The sequence below is a fragment of the Cajanus cajan genome, chromosome 5, assembly GCF_000230855.2.
Source record: "Cajanus cajan strain Asha chromosome 5, NIPB_CcT2T_4, whole genome shotgun sequence".
Lineage (NCBI taxonomy): Eukaryota > Viridiplantae > Streptophyta > Magnoliopsida > Fabales > Fabaceae > Cajanus > Cajanus cajan.
In genome coordinates, this window is record NC_138521.1 from 56,460,672 (window position 1) to 56,476,763 (window position 16,092).

Below are 16,092 nucleotides of genomic sequence, written 5' to 3' on the forward strand. Positions count from 1 at the left end.
CCTGAACTGAGACTTCGTGTTATTGCTTCAGACGTGCTGAAACTGGGTAATTTGTCTTTTCATTGCGAATGTTCTTCGTTATTGCTTACCTGATTCTTCATTTTTGTTGATATGCCAATTGTGGATTGGAAAGTGAAAACTTGTTTTCCCACGCTGAATTCTTTCCCGTGTCATGTTTGCCTGCGGTTTCAGCAGCTAGGGATTGTTGCATGTCCATTGAATCTGCATTTTCGTTCAGGAAAAGCAAGATAAATGCTTCTGTACTACTAATCTTTGATTTGTTGTCAATTAATTGAAATGTCATGTTTTCTGTTAGGACAGAAACGATCGTGTGTCTGTTTAAGAAATTCTACACGATTAGAACTGAGAAGGCATGATATGGTGATACCTTATCTACCTGTCCGCATCCTAGCTAGCTAGTAGCTACTACTCACAAATAGCAGCAACAGGAGTTGTCTTAATTTGTTTAACCTATCACGGAGAAACTTCAAAAGCACGTCTATTCAGTTTTTCATCGTTTTCCGCGTCATTGTTGTAGCATCATTCCGACCTAGTCCATTACTATCGGGAAAGGGAAAAAAAGAGATAGTTGGATTTGACTATATTAATCTATAAACTTGTCAAAATTTATGTATAAATAATTAACAGTGATATTACATATTATATTGGTAAAAATCTAATTTGATTTCTTATAATATTTTTTTGTTTCAATTTAGTCTCACTTAAATTTTTTGTTTCAATTTGGTCTTCAATAATTTAAATTATTACAATTTGGGACTTCCGTTCAAATGATTTAAACGAGGTTAACTCCTAGTGACGTGGACGCCACTTGGATACGGACATGGATGTATACGTGGATGCTTAATTTTTTCATGCATTCTGGTTGCATTCATGGTGCGTAAATTTTGCATCCGGAACAGGCGTTCCAAATGTATTATTTAACACCAACGAGTGCATCAGAACGGGTCGTTCTGAAATTGGAATGGGTCGTTCTGGTTTCCAAAACGGGCTGTTCCGGATTCAAAACGGATCGTTCCAGAACGCCAACCAACACACAATGTGGTTCAAAGACCAAAGGCAAACCATTTACACATACATAAAAAAATTTTTATCTAAAAAATAATATATTTTAAAAAATAAAAATTATATAATAATAAATATATATATATATATATATAAATTATCATATGTATAAAATATATATTTCGAAGAATTATTCATTTATCTTATATTTGTCAAACTTTTGTGCTTTCTATTTATTATATATGTTGATAAAAAAAATCAAAATTGTAAAAATTTATATCACATATCAAAATCATCTTTATATGATAAATAAATTAAATTTGATTTTTATAAGATTTAACATATTTATTTTTATGTTTTTATTAGTGTTAAATTATTATTAAGTAGGTTTTTAAGATTGTAGTTCTAACCAAACATTTTAAAAAATGTCTATGACAGATAAATACATCATATTAATAACATGTATTTTTAATAAAAATTAGGTTTAATTCTGTTAAATTATAATATAACATAATCTGACATAGTTTATTTTCATCCTTAATCGTAATTGTAGATATAAAAACTTGTAAGAAATAACTATAATATATATTTATACTTTTAAAAATTATATGTAAAATTTTTAATATTACAAATATATAAATAAGTATTACCCCCACGATCTAAGACTATTATCATCGAGTTTGTGTTTGGCATTTTGGAACCAAAACGGCCCGTTCTGAAACTAGAACGGTCCGTTCTGAAACCAGAACGGTCCGTTCTGGTTGCACTCTTGATGTGTTAATTTTGCATCCAGAACGGCCCGTTCCAGATGCAAAATTAACACACTCAGTGTGCAACCAGAACAGCAGAACGGGCCGTTCTAACTCTAAATGCATTAAAAAAATTTGGCATCTACGTGTGCATCCACGTGACTAACAGTTAACTTCGTCTACATAATTTGAACGGAAATCTGACATTGCAATAATTTAAATTATTAGGGACTAAATTGAAACAAAAAATTAAAGTCGGATTAAATTGAAACAAACAAATATTATAAAGGACTAAATTAGTGTTTTAACCTATTATATTTTCTTATATATTTTTTATTTTATTTCTTAATTAGTATATTTAGGTTCAGTTATTATTAATGATCAAAAAATATATATTCTAGTTTTCATTTTTCTGTAAATTTAAAGAGTGCATTTGAGAGAAAAAATGACTGTTCAGTTTAAATTTTAATAATATACATGTATCCTAATATATTTTAATTAACAGTTATAGTTTCATATTTTATTTTGTAAGCTCTACCATTCATTTAAGAGTCCTCGAAGAGACTAGTTATTACTTACTTCCAACCGTAAATATCATGGACAAATACCATTGTTAAAAAAATCACTTAAATAGTCTTATTTAAAAAGGAAGGGAGCGATAGTTTCGATGCAGCTTTTCTGGTAAGATAGTTTTCCTCGTTTCCTAATTTCCTTGTGTTCTAATGCGTCAACCTTTTCTGTGTTTTTGTCAATTTCTTACGTTACGTCAAACACGACGACTGCAAAACAAGAAGTCCCAATTGCTTGGATTACTTGGTAAGAACACAAGTCACATAGGCTCCAAATCAACGTCAAGAAGAATGGGTCTGTTCCGTTATGTTTGGTTTCAAATTGTTCGTTTTCTTAGTCAACTGTAACTGTGGTTCTATAAGCTTCCCTAGACTTCGTTTTCTGTATAAGCACTCTGCCACGGTGCCACTTGTTAAGTTGTGATACATTTGGTGGACCAAATATTATTCTAAATCACATGATAACTAAAAACACATTCAGAAGAGAAAGGAAAATACATTTCAAAATTTATGGTTACTTACACTTACACCAGAATTTACATACACACAATCTCACTCACACTTCATAAAACGGATGCAAGTAACTTTGCAAACTGCCTACACGTTATACAAACACCCAAGTACACGTCTTCAACCCTGAAGAGAAGCACATAGATTTATTTGTAATTCTTTTCCCTCTCAACTTAAAAATTTATTTAAGAAAAAAAAAAAAAAACTGCTGCACCAGCAGGTTATTCTCCCTTGAGTCCTTGCCTGTTAAACTCTCGTGTTTGCAGGTAGCGGTAGAACACCATCAAAGAAATCACCAAAGTAGCCACGTGGTTCATGTACTAGCCTTGAGATGATATCTCTTAGTGTGATTAGTCCTTGCAAATCTCCTTCATCGTCCACCACATAGACCCTGTGAATCTTCTCTTGATCAAGCAGTTGAATCAATTCTTTGATTGTACAGTCCTCTTTGCATGTAACAAATTCAGTTAACATTGGGTGTGCTTTTGTATTCTCCTCCAAGTGGCTTCTAACGGCAGTCAGAAAGTCCTTTACTGTAATAGCTCTGTTATAGAGTGAATATTTAATGAGTGATGAAACAGATAGAACAAAACAAAGAAGATATGGGAAATGTAATCTAAACAACCCCATTCTGTCAGATTCAATGTGAAGACATACCTATAATCATGATATATTTCTGGTGCATTTAGCAAGAATTGAACATCTCGCAAGCTTATATTACCAACTGTCCTTTGGCTATCTCTTTCTATTACAGGCACCCCTCCAACCCTCTTTTTCCTCATTATTTTAAATGCTTGAAGAACAGGTTCATCCTCATAAACCTAAAAAACAAATAAATAGTCCATTGTGAAGTTCATCAAGATCAACAAGCTTACTTGAAAAGTAAAAATGAAATAAAGTACTTGTTCAAGTTCTGAGCATTTGACATACATGTGTACAAATTTAAGATTTGCAGGATAGATTTTACCCGTACACCCTAAAATTATGGTGCATTAATAGATGACACTGTTCAATGCAGTGAAGAGCTTGAATTATACAATCTTAAGTGTAGTTCATGGAATGCATTAAATTGTCCTTATCAATACATGCAGGCAATCACGTATTGGTGAGGGTTAGAGGATTAATGGATTGTAGTTACTTTTGCCATAGATATGGTAAGAAGGATTATGTTGGTATAATGCACCGTCACGATAATTTTGTTTGTCCAGTATAGTTTAGCATTATACTAAATTTAGCAATGATTTTAACAGCTTATCAACCGGAAAAAACTCATAATTTTCAGAAGAGAAGCCATCAAAAGTTCTCCCTGTATTCAAATAAACTTTAAACCTATTTGATGTTGTGATAGGTGCATTGTGATAAGGTGTGACCTAATTGTTTATAAAGGTTTGATGCTAATATAAGCCGATTCCAATCATTTGATGCAGAACACCTACTTAAGATAGGACCACACCTTGATGATATGATTTCCTTTCACCAGGGGAAGACCAACTTCAGATAGTTTCTTTGTTCCCCAACTCTCAAACCAATGAAGTCCAGCACATTCTGCCAGCATATGAATCACAGCAGATTGTGTAATGATGTTATCAATTCTACCAGAGCCTAAATCCAACACAGGCACACTCTTCATCTTGTATTTAGAAAGCAGCAAGAGCATAGTTAGGAATGAGTTTGATTTCTCTAAAGCAAGAAATGGGGCCCAGCGGAATGTCCCTGAAATATCACCAACCTGTTTGCTAAAAGGTTAGCTGGTGAAATAAATAAATAAGAGTAATTAAACGATGTAAATAGCTAGAACAAAAATCATTTAAAAGAAAAACTCTTTTAGGTTGACATTGTATAGGCAGATATATAACCTTGGTATTCTTATAAAGTTCAGAAGAAGTGAGATCCTCAAAAAAGTTTCCTGAAGTTGTTGCAGCAGATCCTAGGCCTAAGGCTTCAAGTTCCATTGCAAAATTCGCTCCATTAGCTGCAGCTGCAATAGCCTTTGCACTGGATGGAGTAGATGGACTCCTAGGAGATGTAGGTTCAGACTGTCAAGAATATCATCACATTGGTTTAGTGTGAAAATGAGGCATCAAAGTAAATGACTTCAAACCCCAACACCAGGTATATCATGGTATCAATTTTAAGATATAACTACACTAACATAGTAACATTAACACCTCTTTAAGTTTAGCATTAATTACCCTTATTCTCTACTTAATTAAAAAATTACTTATACTTCTCTTACTTTATGTATTCTCGTTACATGTTGACAACCATGATTTTTAGAAAATTATTACAAAAGATATTACAGGACATGTTTTGAATTAAATAAAGCAGAAAATACAAAAAATGATAGAAATTTCAGATTCGTATGTGTGCTCCTCCCACTCAAAAAATAATTCCAAGTTCCGATCATCATGTATCTATGGTTGAATCAATCTTTATGTAATATATAATAAAAAAATTATCAAAAAACATTTAATTACATTTTATCAAAACTACGATGATCGTGGATCATGTAACTCCCACCCCTTTTCTTATTTCTAAAATCACTGCCCGTGTATGAGTAATTGAATTTATGTGCAAGTGTAACATATATGATATATGTCAAACCTGATGCAAAATCCACACAACAATTCCAGCAAACTCAACAATTCCGATGTATCTGTCCATCCAACTGGCATCTTCACACGCATCAACATCCACCACAGGTGCGCTGAAAACGTTGTGTTGTGCCAGAATCTTAACGGCTTCAGCAAGGGTCGCGTCTGATTTTATCTCAACCTCTGAAAGCAAAATAAAAAAATCCACACTTTAAACCAAAGGACACGCCATAAATTGATCAAATAGCTTTCAGCCTAAAATTACATTTATCAAATTCAGTGTCAATTTTCATCTGGGTATAATCAAAATCACTTTTTTTTCTTGGAAATTCAATAATCTGAACATGTATGTTTATAAAACTTATAATTCACTACCTTGGTTTGAAGGAGACAAAGGAAAAGCAGAAACAGGGATGCTTTCAAAACAAGCGTTGAGTTTCTCCGTAGGACTTAGCTGAGATTCCTGAATATCCCACAAATCCCCCACTCGCATCCCCAACTTGGCTTCTGGGCTTCGTGGACTCTCTCCCATTGTTTCCATTGCCATCACTGTCTTCGTTCTCTTTCTCTCTTAGCTGCAATAATATTATGCTGACAAGCTTATATGATCTCTCTATTCTCCAACACATTCCCGTAATAATTACTAAAAAATAGGATCATGGAATCTGCTACCACGTAACAAACTACCTTTCCTGCACCCGAGGTCATCACCGTTTGATTTCTACACTTTTTAACCTTGACCGTTGACCCTGGTAAGGTGCATATTGTGTGCGATGCAGAGTAGTGGTCAACATTGATGGTCATGTTCTCCTTACTGTTCGCTGTGCTTATCCAAATTCGCATTATTTATTGAAACATTTCCTCATCCGGTATTTACTGTGGGCCACAAGGGTTACCTATTACACTAATCAAATCATGTCTAATTCTTGAGCCTCAAACATTTGTTAATTATCATTCACTCCTGTTTTTTACTTTATAATTTGTGATTACTTCTTACCTTACGCCTCATTTACATAAACATGGCATTAGTTTAAATTTCTGTAGACAAATAGAGTGTTTTATTTAAGGGCTTGTAAATTTCATTCTAAATAATCTTAACTTTATAAACTGATTTTTTTAAGTAATATGAAATATTTAGTGTTTAAAATGTTGTATTTCTTAAGTAAATTTATACGATGAAAATAATATAAAATTCTTGATGCTATACAAAAATTTCATCTTCTTTTTTAATCGAAAGAAATTTTAATAATAATTTTGATTTTAAAATGCTATTTCAATTGAAGAGCAAATTTTTTTTAAATTACGTGGACGTGGGCTTTGCAAGCTCCACCGTTACTCCAAACACACTATAAATTGACTTAAAAATTGCTATTATAACTCAATCCTTTGTAAGGTTACGTTGTATGTAACAAATTGCATAAAAAAATTATTGATGTGACATCGCCCATTACGTGTGGATGATGTGTCAAATTATCATATGAGATAGAAATAATATCCTTTTTTTTAGTATAATATCCTTATTTGAATGGGACATTGACATGATAGTTTTAAATTTTTCTAATCAGACATTTAGAAAAGGTAGAAAAGAGAAAAGATTGGAAGACCACCTCACCCCCTACGTTTGACCACTTTTTATATCACACTTCTTTTTTAACAGGTTAATAATACGACGTCGACGTCCATTGATTTGCTTGGTAGTTTAGGATGAGATTAGGTACGTTAAGTATAAAAACAGGTCGAAACGAGTCGAGTTGAGCAAAATTCTTGAAATTTAAGTTTGATTTGCTAAAATAATTAATTAACCAAACTTCAATCATTTATTTAATTCAACATGATTTAAAACTTTAATTTATCTTGTTAAAAAATAATTAACCATAAATTTAGCTTATTTTTTATATCAAAAAGTTTAAATTAGTATAAAATATAATCATATCAGTCAAACATTAATCTCTTTAAAAAGTTTTGATGAGACTGTGAATTATATTCTTCGTCTTTAACACAAGTCTAAATAAAATAATATAAAATATGAAAAAATTGAATTTGAATTTGATCACAGACTGTCCATGGTTTATATAACTCATTTATATCTTAATAATTATTTTTTTTATTTTTATGAAACTTTTTAAATTAATTTTTATCTTTATTAATATAATATTGAATCATTATTTTTATATTATATAATTAACTACTAATAGAAAAACGTGTTTAATATGTGATGTGCGACACTATTTTTTCTCCTGTTACATTTTATTCTTACCGGAATTTGTCGTAGGGACGATCTTTCAAGTAAGATTGGTGAGCCTCCTTCGCTGGTACGCTTGATGTTCCAAGATGGGGGTGGTACCTGCAAAAGAGACTTCGATGCTAAAGTTAGGGTTTGTATGAGTAATAGTCTCGTATAAGTAATGCATGTACCTTGGAGTGAATTAGGGTTGCCTTGGGCTTTGGGGCTGTGATAAGATATGATAGCGGATTTCGTCTGGGGCGAGATCTTCGGTAATCAGTGATTAGATAATGGATCTCGTATGGGCGAGATTCTCGGGAATCAGTTGTGATTCACTTGAATGTCGAGCTGACATCGTATGACGCGTGCCCGAGATCACCTGGCACTGTGATGCCGAGCTGACGTCGTATGACGCGTGCCCAAGATCATCTGGTACTGTGATGCTGAGCTTGGAGCTCGGCTTCACGGTACGGTCAGTACACTAGCCCCCCGAGCTCCGAAGACCGTAGGTCGAGGAGTTAAGACCGAGCTCGCCAGGGGGAAGTGACCCTTCGCGTATGTCTGCTTGTCAAGATGCCACGCGTGCAAAAGTTGTTTCGTATTTCGAAACGCGCGTTAGTGGTCATGACAGTTATGCAATGATGGCTTCCTCTGTCATAAGGGGTCTCATTTAATGCGTGGTCAGGCGTGTCCCTTGAGTGACACGTGTCGTGACCGTTTTGAAATTCTGGGGGAGAGTTTTTTCTTTTCTTTCACTCGCGCCTCTTGGCCTTTTTCACTTTGCTCTTTTCCATTCTTGTGGCTTCTTGTGCACGCCGTTGCTCTCGCTTTTCTGCTTGTCTTCTGTCTCCGTCTTCTCCGTTTCCGCCGCCATTTCCGGTAACCCCTTCGTTGTTAGGCTTAATTTCTGAGGGAGAGTACCAGGTGTTTCCTTTCTACAATTTCCTTCTTCCCCGACCTTCTTCGAGTCTTTCTCGTCTTTTCCATGGCTGGGGGAAGTGGTGTCGGTCCTTCTGCGCCTTCTCGGGGCAAGGCGCGTGGAAAGGCGGTGGCTACCGGGAAGGCCGCCGCCGAAAAGAGGGCGGACCCGCCTCCGTCTGAGGACTTGGAGCTAGGCATTCCTGGGTACGCCTGGGTTAAGCGTGAGATGGCTAAGGTCAGGAGTGTGTTCAAATCGGTTTTAGAGGTCAACGCGGTTTGGAGAACACACAGAATTTGTGACCCCTCTATTTCTTGGAAGATTCGGTTGGAGCCTTGTCCGGCTGGTGAGGGCGTGTACATGGGGAGCCCTACCGACCCTCCTCATTTCTACGTTTACCAGTGTTTTTTCAGGGACTTGGGTGTTCGTCTTCCTTTTACTCAGTTTGAGTGTGATTTTCTGAATTACGTCAACGTGGCTCATAGCCAGCTGCATCCCAACAGTTGGGGTTTCTTAAGGGCGTTTCAAGTCTTGTGTGTGGTTCTAGGGATAGAGGTGTCCCTTCGGGTCTTTCTCCACTTCTATCAGTTGAAGGTGGGTGCTCCGCCTTATGGCGTTCTTTCTTTGAACGGGGGTAGAGATGGGGGCTTATTCACCTTGTACTCCCAGTCTTACAAGAATTACAGGCAAGGATTCTTCCGGGTTTCCCTTGTCGGCGTCGACCCTCTGGAGGATGAGGTGTTCCACTTCGGCGGTTTGCCAAGATTTCCTTTTTATTGGTGCCGCGACCCGTCCGGGTTTTACGGGGTGGACCCTTCGCAGCTGACGGCTCTGGAGGTAGCCGCCATTGAGGGTCTTAAGGCACTTCCCCGGCCGCTGGACTGTAAACTCATCCTGTCGCTCGAGAATTCGGCGCATAGGGAAAGGGGCTTGGAGAGTGAGTGTTTTACATCTTGGTATTTTGTTGAGGTTCGTGTAGTCTTTCTTTGCTGACGTGCCTTATTTTCTGTCTGTAGGCCTTATAGGAAAAGACTTGTGGCTCAAGCTGAAGCCCAGCTTCGACGTGACCGAGCTCGGGGTTTCCGAGCCTCTAGAGGAGGAAGTTTCCCCTCTGAAAGTCAACCGAAAGCGAAAGAGGGGGTGGGGGAGAGATCGGGGGGACCTCTGCCCCTCATGAGACAGGGGAGGTTGCTTCCCAGGTTGTAGAAGCTGGGGTGGTGGACCTTGCTAGGAGTCCGCGGTCGGAGGGGGTCAATCGTGTGGCTGCCGAAGAGGTGGCGCCAGCTGTTGAGCCAGTCGTTCAACCCGGCGAGGTGCTGGCTCGGGCTGTTGGGCGGGTTGCCGCGGTGAGTATTTTTCTTTTCTTAGGCTTGTTTCTATTTTCGTCATTTTTGACTTGAGGTTGTTGTCCATAGGCGGGGGATGTCGCCGGGGAAGTGGTCCAGGGTGCAATACCTGTTGCTCCTGTTGGCGAGGTAGGCTGTTAGTCCTTATGTGGTATGTGGCGTTCTACCCTTCTGTATACTTTTGTTCTTAGAAGAGTGCTCTTGCTTTTTGCAGGCGGGAAGTGGCACTGGGGTATCTGCGCCTTCTTCTGCCGAGGTTCGTAGGGAGGGATCGAGCCCCGGGTTCCCTACCCCTGGTCTGGTCCCCAGGCCGAAGCGGCCGTACCTAGCGTATCGTTATGCGCAAGAGGGCGCGCCCATGCGGCTGGAGCACTTGAGTGCGTCGGAGGAGGTTGACTCTCTGTGGAGCGCCGCGGTGACTCCGGAAAAGTTCTTTCTGAGGGGGTCGTTGAGCACGACCGATCAGGTGATAATCGAGTCGGCCGGGCCAGTGGGAAGTTTTGATGCTGCCCAGATCTTCCTTCAGCGAGGAACGACCATTGTGGATTACTGGAAACACAAGTGGTCGAGGCAGCAGGAGGACATGGCGAAGCTGAAAAGCCTTGTTCAGTCTCTGAAGGATGAGAATAAAGTCCTGAAAGGGGAGAATGGGGTTCTGACTGCTGCCCTCGGTGAAGCGAAGATGCAGGGAACCGAGCTGCAGAAGCTGGTTACCTCGTCCCGGGATGAGATGATGTCTTCTCGGAAGCAGGTTCGCTCTCTGGAAGATGAGGTCGCATTTTTGAAGGGCAAGCTAGTGTCGGTAACCGAGGAGCGTCTCCGCGACGAGGTTATTATTGGCAACAAAGAGCAGGAGATTGATGCCCAGAGAGTAGACCTTTCGTCGCTGGAGGCCGCGAAGGCGGCATTGTAGAGGAGACTTGAGGAGGTCGAGCGCTCCATCGTGGTAGAGCATAAGAGGGGCTTCCTCAAGGCTGCTCGCCAGGCCAGGCTCCTTGCACCAGGATTCGACTTCTCCGGCATGCATGTGGAGAAGGTAGTTCGCTTCGGGAAGCTGGTCCAGGAGGACGACATTGAGGATAGTTCCAGCGATAATGCCTCTGTGTAGGCTAAATTTGTAATCGTAATTTATTTCAGCTTTGAACTCAAGTGTTGAATCCTGGGAATTTTGCTTGTATATATATATATATTTGTTACGTAAAGGTTTACATTTTACTGTAATGAGGCCGAGGTTCGGACACGACCTTAGGTTTTCGTGAAGGTTCAAACTTGACCTTAACAAACCGAGGTTCGGACTCGACCTTAGATTTTCGTGAAAATTCACATCTGACCTTAATAAACCGAGGTTCAGACTTGACCTTAGATTGTTGTAAACTTGACCTTAATAAACCGAGGTTCAGACTTGACCTTAGATTTTCGTGAAGGTTCAAACTTGACCTTAATAAACCGAGGTTCAGACTTGACCTTAGATTTTCGTGAAGGTTCAAACTTGACCTTAATAAATCGAGGTTCGGACTCGACCTTAGATTTTCTTGAAGGTTCAAACTTGACCTTAATAAACCGAGGTTCGGACTCGACCTTCATTTGAGGTTAGGCGTAAAATGATGCGAAAAAGATGTAAGTTGAATGGAATGAGTCATTTTATTGATTATGTAAATGTGCCTCGTTAAAAACCCTCTCAGCCAAAACCCATCTTTCTATTTTTTTGGACAAAAGATTGAGGTAGGAAAAGAGTGCACATCTCATTCATACAGAGTTCAACTATAATAAAACTTGAGATGCGTAGCATTCCAAGTTCGCGGTACCCCATTCTCCAAGTCTTCTGTAACTCAGAACGGGCCGCCCCAAGTGGGTGCGAGCTTCCCATCTGTCGTGTCTTTCCGTGCTTCGCCTAGCAACCGCCACACCAAGTCGCCTGCTCGGAAAGATCGAGGTTTTACTCGGGTGTTATATCGTCAGGATGCGCGGAGCTTGCAGGCTTCCTCGTGGATTCGAGCTTCATCTCTGAGCTCATCCACTAGATCGAGGTCGGCCGCCAGTTCTTGGGCATTCTGTTCGCCGTTGAAGACTTGGCGTCTGTGGGAGCTTCGCTGACTTCTACCGGGATCATTGCGTCGGCTCCGTAGGTCAGCCGGTAGGGCGTCTCTTGCGTGGTTGACTGAGGGGTCCAATGATACGCCCAGAGGATTCTGGGGAGTTCCTCGGGCCACTACCCTTTGGCGTTTCCCAGTCGCTTTTTAAGCTCCCGGAGGATGATTTTGTTGGCAGCTTCAGTCTGACCATTGGTCTGGGGGTGTTCCACCGAGGTCGCAAGGTGTTTGATCCCGAGTTCGCGGAGGAAGTCCTCGAAATCCTGTGCAATGAACTGCCTGCCATTGTCAGTGACGAGGGCGTGAGGAATTCCGACCTGCAAATGATATTTTTCCAGGTGAACTTCCGCACGTTCTCAGTGGTGATCTTGGCGAGTGGGCATGCCTCGATCCATTTGGTGAAGTAATCAATCGCTACCAGGAGGAACTTTAGTTGGCCCTTCGCGGGAGGGAATGGCCCGAGGATGTCCATTCCCCACTGGGAGAAAGGCCATGCCGACATCATGTGGTGGAGAGTTTCAGGCGGCTGTCGGTGTGCGTTGCCGAATTGCTGGCATTCCTTGCATTTTTGGACGTGGGCCAGTAGTACCTAGCTCGGAGTACTCTGGTCGCCATTGAGCGCGCGCCGGAGTGCATGCCGCATATCCCCTGGTGAACTTCCCTGATGACATAGGCTGCCTGAGACGCCGTCAAGCATTTGAGCAGTGGAGAGGAAATGCCACGCTTGAATAACTCATCCCCAATAATGATGAACTTGGCTGATCTCATCCTTATCTTCCGAGCTTCGTCTTTATCCTCGGGCAGGACTCCTTCTTTCAAGTAACTCCAGATGCCTGCCATCCATCCCAGGTCTTCATTGTCGCTGACGCCGATGATTTTGTCGTCCAGGCTGGGCGAGTGCAAGGTTTCCTTGATGATGGTCCGGTGCTGCTCGGGTCTTTTGGTGTTGGCGAGCTTCGATAGGAGGTCTGCGCGGGCGTTCTGCTCTCGCGGCACGTGTTTTATGGTGAATTCGTCGAAGGATGAGATCTGGCGGGACACAGTGTGAAAGTACCGCTGCAGCATAGTATCCTTTGCCTGGTACGTCCCACTAAGCTGCTCCACCATAAGTTTTGAGTCGCTGTTGCAACTCACTCTCCGAGCTCCGAGGTCGCGAGCTAGCCTCAGGCCTGCAAGAAGTGCCTCGTACTCCGCCTGGTTATTAGTCACCTTGAAGCCGAACTTGAGGGATTGCTCCAAGGTGACTTGGTTTGGCCCTTCTAGGATGATACCTGCACCACCACCTTTGGAGTTGGAGGACCCGTCAACATGCAAAGTCCATACCTGGGGTTCCTCGGCAGTAGTTGGCGTGAGCTCGACTATGAAGTCAGCTAAGCATTGGGCCTTCAGGGGTCCGCGACTTTCGTATTGGATGCCGAACTCGGATAGTTCTACTGACCAGGCGATCATGCGTCCGGCGAGTTCGGGCTTTCGCAGGATTTGCTTGATGGGATAATCAGTTTTGACTACCACCTGGTGGCTCTGGAAGTAAGGTCGGAGCCGCTGGGCCGCGGTGACAAGCGCCAATGCCAGTTTTTCGATCATTTGGTATCTTCTTTCCGCGTCCTGGAGAACTCGGCTGATGAAGTAGATAGGTGTCTGTACCTTTTGGTGCTCTTGTACGATGACTGCGCTGATGGCATTTTCGGCCAGGTAGAGGAGGAGGTCGGTGTTGTGATCTGGCCTCTCTAGGATCGGTGGGGTTGTGAGAAAAGATTTGAAGCTTTCGAAAGCCTCTTCGCACTGATCTGTCCACAGGAAACCCTTTGGTTTTTTTAACAGGGTGAAGATTGGTCCTGCCTTCTCCGCGAGTTTGGGGATGAATCGGGACAGTGATACTAACCATCCGGCTAGGCGTTGGACCTCTTTCACCGTTTGTGGGCTCTGCATCTAGATGATGGCTTTACATTTCTCGGGGTTGGCCTCGATCCCTCTGCTCGTAATCATGAAGCCGAGGAACTTACCTCCTTGGACACCGAAGACGCACTTCTCTGGATTGAGGCGCATGTTATGCTTCCTGACCTGGGCGAATACTTCGGCGAGGTCGGTAGCGTGGTCTATTACCGAGGTGGTTTTGACTACCATGTCGTCGACATAAACTTCCATATTTCTCCCGATCTGTTGATGGAAAACCTTATCCATCAGTCGCTGGTAGGTTGCCCCTGCGTTTTTGAGGCCGAAAGGCATCACCCGGTAGCAGTAGTTGGCGTGGTCAGTGATGAAGGATGTATGTACTTCGTCAGGTGGGTACATCATTATCTGGTTGTAACCCGAGTAGGCGTCGAGGAAACTGAGGAGGGCGTGCCCGGAGGCTCCGTCGAGTAACCTGTCAATGCTCGGCAAGGGGTATGAGTCCTTGGGGCATGCTTTGTTTAGGTCGGTATAGTCGATGCACATACGCCACTTCCCCGAGTTCTTCTTTACCAGGACCACGTTTGCCAGCCACGTGGTGTACCTGACTTCACGGATGAAGCCGGCGTTGAGTAGTTTCTATGTTTCGGCGACGATGGCTTCCCGTCTTTCGTCGCCGACCTTCCTCTTCCTCTAGGCGACTGGTTTTGCCTCCTTGTGTATCGCTAGCCTGTGGCAGATGAAATCTGCGTCTATGCCTGGCATGTCAGCACTGGACTAGGTGAAGAGGTCGGCGTTTTTTAGGATTTCTGTTTCGAGCTGTTGCCGCAGCTCTAGAGTCAACTGTTTGCTGATCTTCGTGGTTTGCCCAGGGAGTTTCCCGATCTGGAGGTCATCGAGCTCGTCAACGGGGCTGGGTCGTTCGTCGTGAGCATCGGATCTCGGATCAAGGTCGGAGACTTCTTCGTGGCTGGTGTGAGCCGCAGTGGTGGTGTTGCTCTTGCATTGTTCATCGAGTGGGGCAACTTTCAGGCTTTCAGTATAGCATTGTTGTGCCACCTTTTGGTTTGCTTTGACGGAGATAATCTTCCTATCATGTCCTGGGAACTTCATGGTGAGGTGCGGGGTAGACACCACCGCTCTGAGCTGATTCAAGGTTGGCCTGCCGATGATGATGTTATAGGAGGTGTCGGCTTCCACGAGGAGGTACCGAACCATGACCCGCCTTGAATCCAGAGGTGCTCCGAAAGTGGTTAGTAAGTCCACGTATCCCCGGGTGTGAACGCTCCTTCCTGCAAAACCGACTAGGGGTTCTGTGTGAGGTTGTATGAGAGAGTGGGGAATGTCTAACCTAAGGAACGTTGGCCAATATAGGATGTCGGCCGAGCTCCCTTGGTCGACCAGGGTCTTGTGAACCTCCCAATTAGCTAATGCCACGGCTATAACCATGGGGTCATCCTGATTGGGGTTGACCCCGGCATAGTCGTCGTCGGTGAAAGTGATCGTCGGCGAGCTTTGATGTGAAGCAGAGGTAGTGAAGTGTACGCTGTTGACGTTGCACAGGTGTTTTTTCCGGGCCGAGCTGCTGGCACCCCCCTCCTGCGAAACCTCCTACGATTGTACTGACTACTCCCCGCAGGGGAGTTGATTCTGCTTCCTGGTTTACCTCGCCTCGCATTGCTCTGTCGGGGTTGAGTTGAGAGCCAGAGGGGTGATCAGAGTGTTGCCGCTGGGGTTGAGCGCGAACCCTCTTGTTTTCCGCGCGTAGAGCCGCTAGGTCAACTTCGTTAGTGGTTCGTATTGCGGCCAGGTCGCCTTCGTGCTTGGCACGCATGTTGCGCAGGTCAATGTCATGTTGCTGGCGCATCTGTTCGACTTGGTCGATCAGCCTTCTCAAGGTTGCAACGTCGCCGTCCATGGTGACTGAGTGTTCAGCGTCCTTTGTTGCACGTCTGTTGTGGCTTCTGGTGAATACCATACGGGTGGCCGATAAGAGCTGTCTCAATCGGCCCCACGGTGGGCGTCAAATGTTCTTACCGGAATTTGTCGTAGGGACGATCTTCCAAGTAAGATTGGTGAGCCTCCTTCGCTGGTACGCTTGATGCTCCAAGATGGGGGTGGTACCTGCAAAAGAGACTTTGATGCTAAAGTTAGGGTTTGTATGAGTAATAGTCTCGT

At 42.6% G+C, this 16,092-nt stretch overlaps 2 protein-coding genes across 2 annotated transcripts; both read right to left on the reverse strand.

Moving 5' to 3' along the window:
- Positions 1–2,817: 2,817 nt before the first annotated feature.
- On the reverse strand, positions 2,818–6,057 carry LOC109809454 (SNF1-related protein kinase regulatory subunit gamma-1). Its single transcript, XM_020372777.3, has 6 exons — positions 5,821–6,057; positions 5,456–5,628; positions 4,708–4,887; positions 4,305–4,580; positions 3,509–3,672; positions 2,818–3,395 (listed from the first exon to the last, which is right to left on the reverse strand). Exons 1-6 carry the CDS (start codon positions 5,990–5,992, stop codon positions 3,098–3,100), a joined length of 1,263 nt encoding a protein of 420 aa, XP_020228366.1. The 5' UTR covers positions 5,993–6,057; the 3' UTR covers positions 2,818–3,097.
- A 6,468-nt stretch (positions 6,058–12,525) lies between these two features.
- On the reverse strand, positions 12,526–13,953 carry LOC145958102 (uncharacterized). The gene is made up of 2 exons (XM_083074573.1): positions 13,348–13,953; positions 12,526–13,218 (listed from the first exon to the last, which is right to left on the reverse strand). Exons 1-2 carry the CDS (start codon positions 13,951–13,953, stop codon positions 12,526–12,528), a joined length of 1,299 nt encoding a protein of 432 aa, XP_082930699.1.
- Between the last annotated feature and the right edge of the window lie 2,139 nt (positions 13,954–16,092).

Bases quoted from the DNA above. Each gene is read 5' to 3' on its own strand.
- LOC109809454 (XM_020372777.3), bottom strand. From the start codon at position 5,992: ATGGCAATGGAAACAATGGGAGAGAGTCCACGAAGCCCAGAAGCCAAG. The intron at 4,888-5,455 runs GTTTGACATATA...TATTCTTGACAG, and splicing joins TTGTGTGGATTTTGCATCAG to TCTGAACCTACATCTCCTAG. The intron at 4,581-4,707 runs GTTATATATCTG...TTTAGCAAACAG, and splicing joins AACTTTATAAGAATACCAAG to GTTGGTGATATTTCAGGGAC.
- LOC145958102 (XM_083074573.1), bottom strand. From the start codon at position 13,953: ATGCAGAGCCCACAAACGGTGAAAGAGGTCCAACGCCTAGCCGGATGG. The intron at 13,219-13,347 runs GTATGGACTTTG...ACTAATAACCAG, and splicing joins CTACTGCCGAGGAACCCCAG to GCGGAGTACGAGGCACTTCT.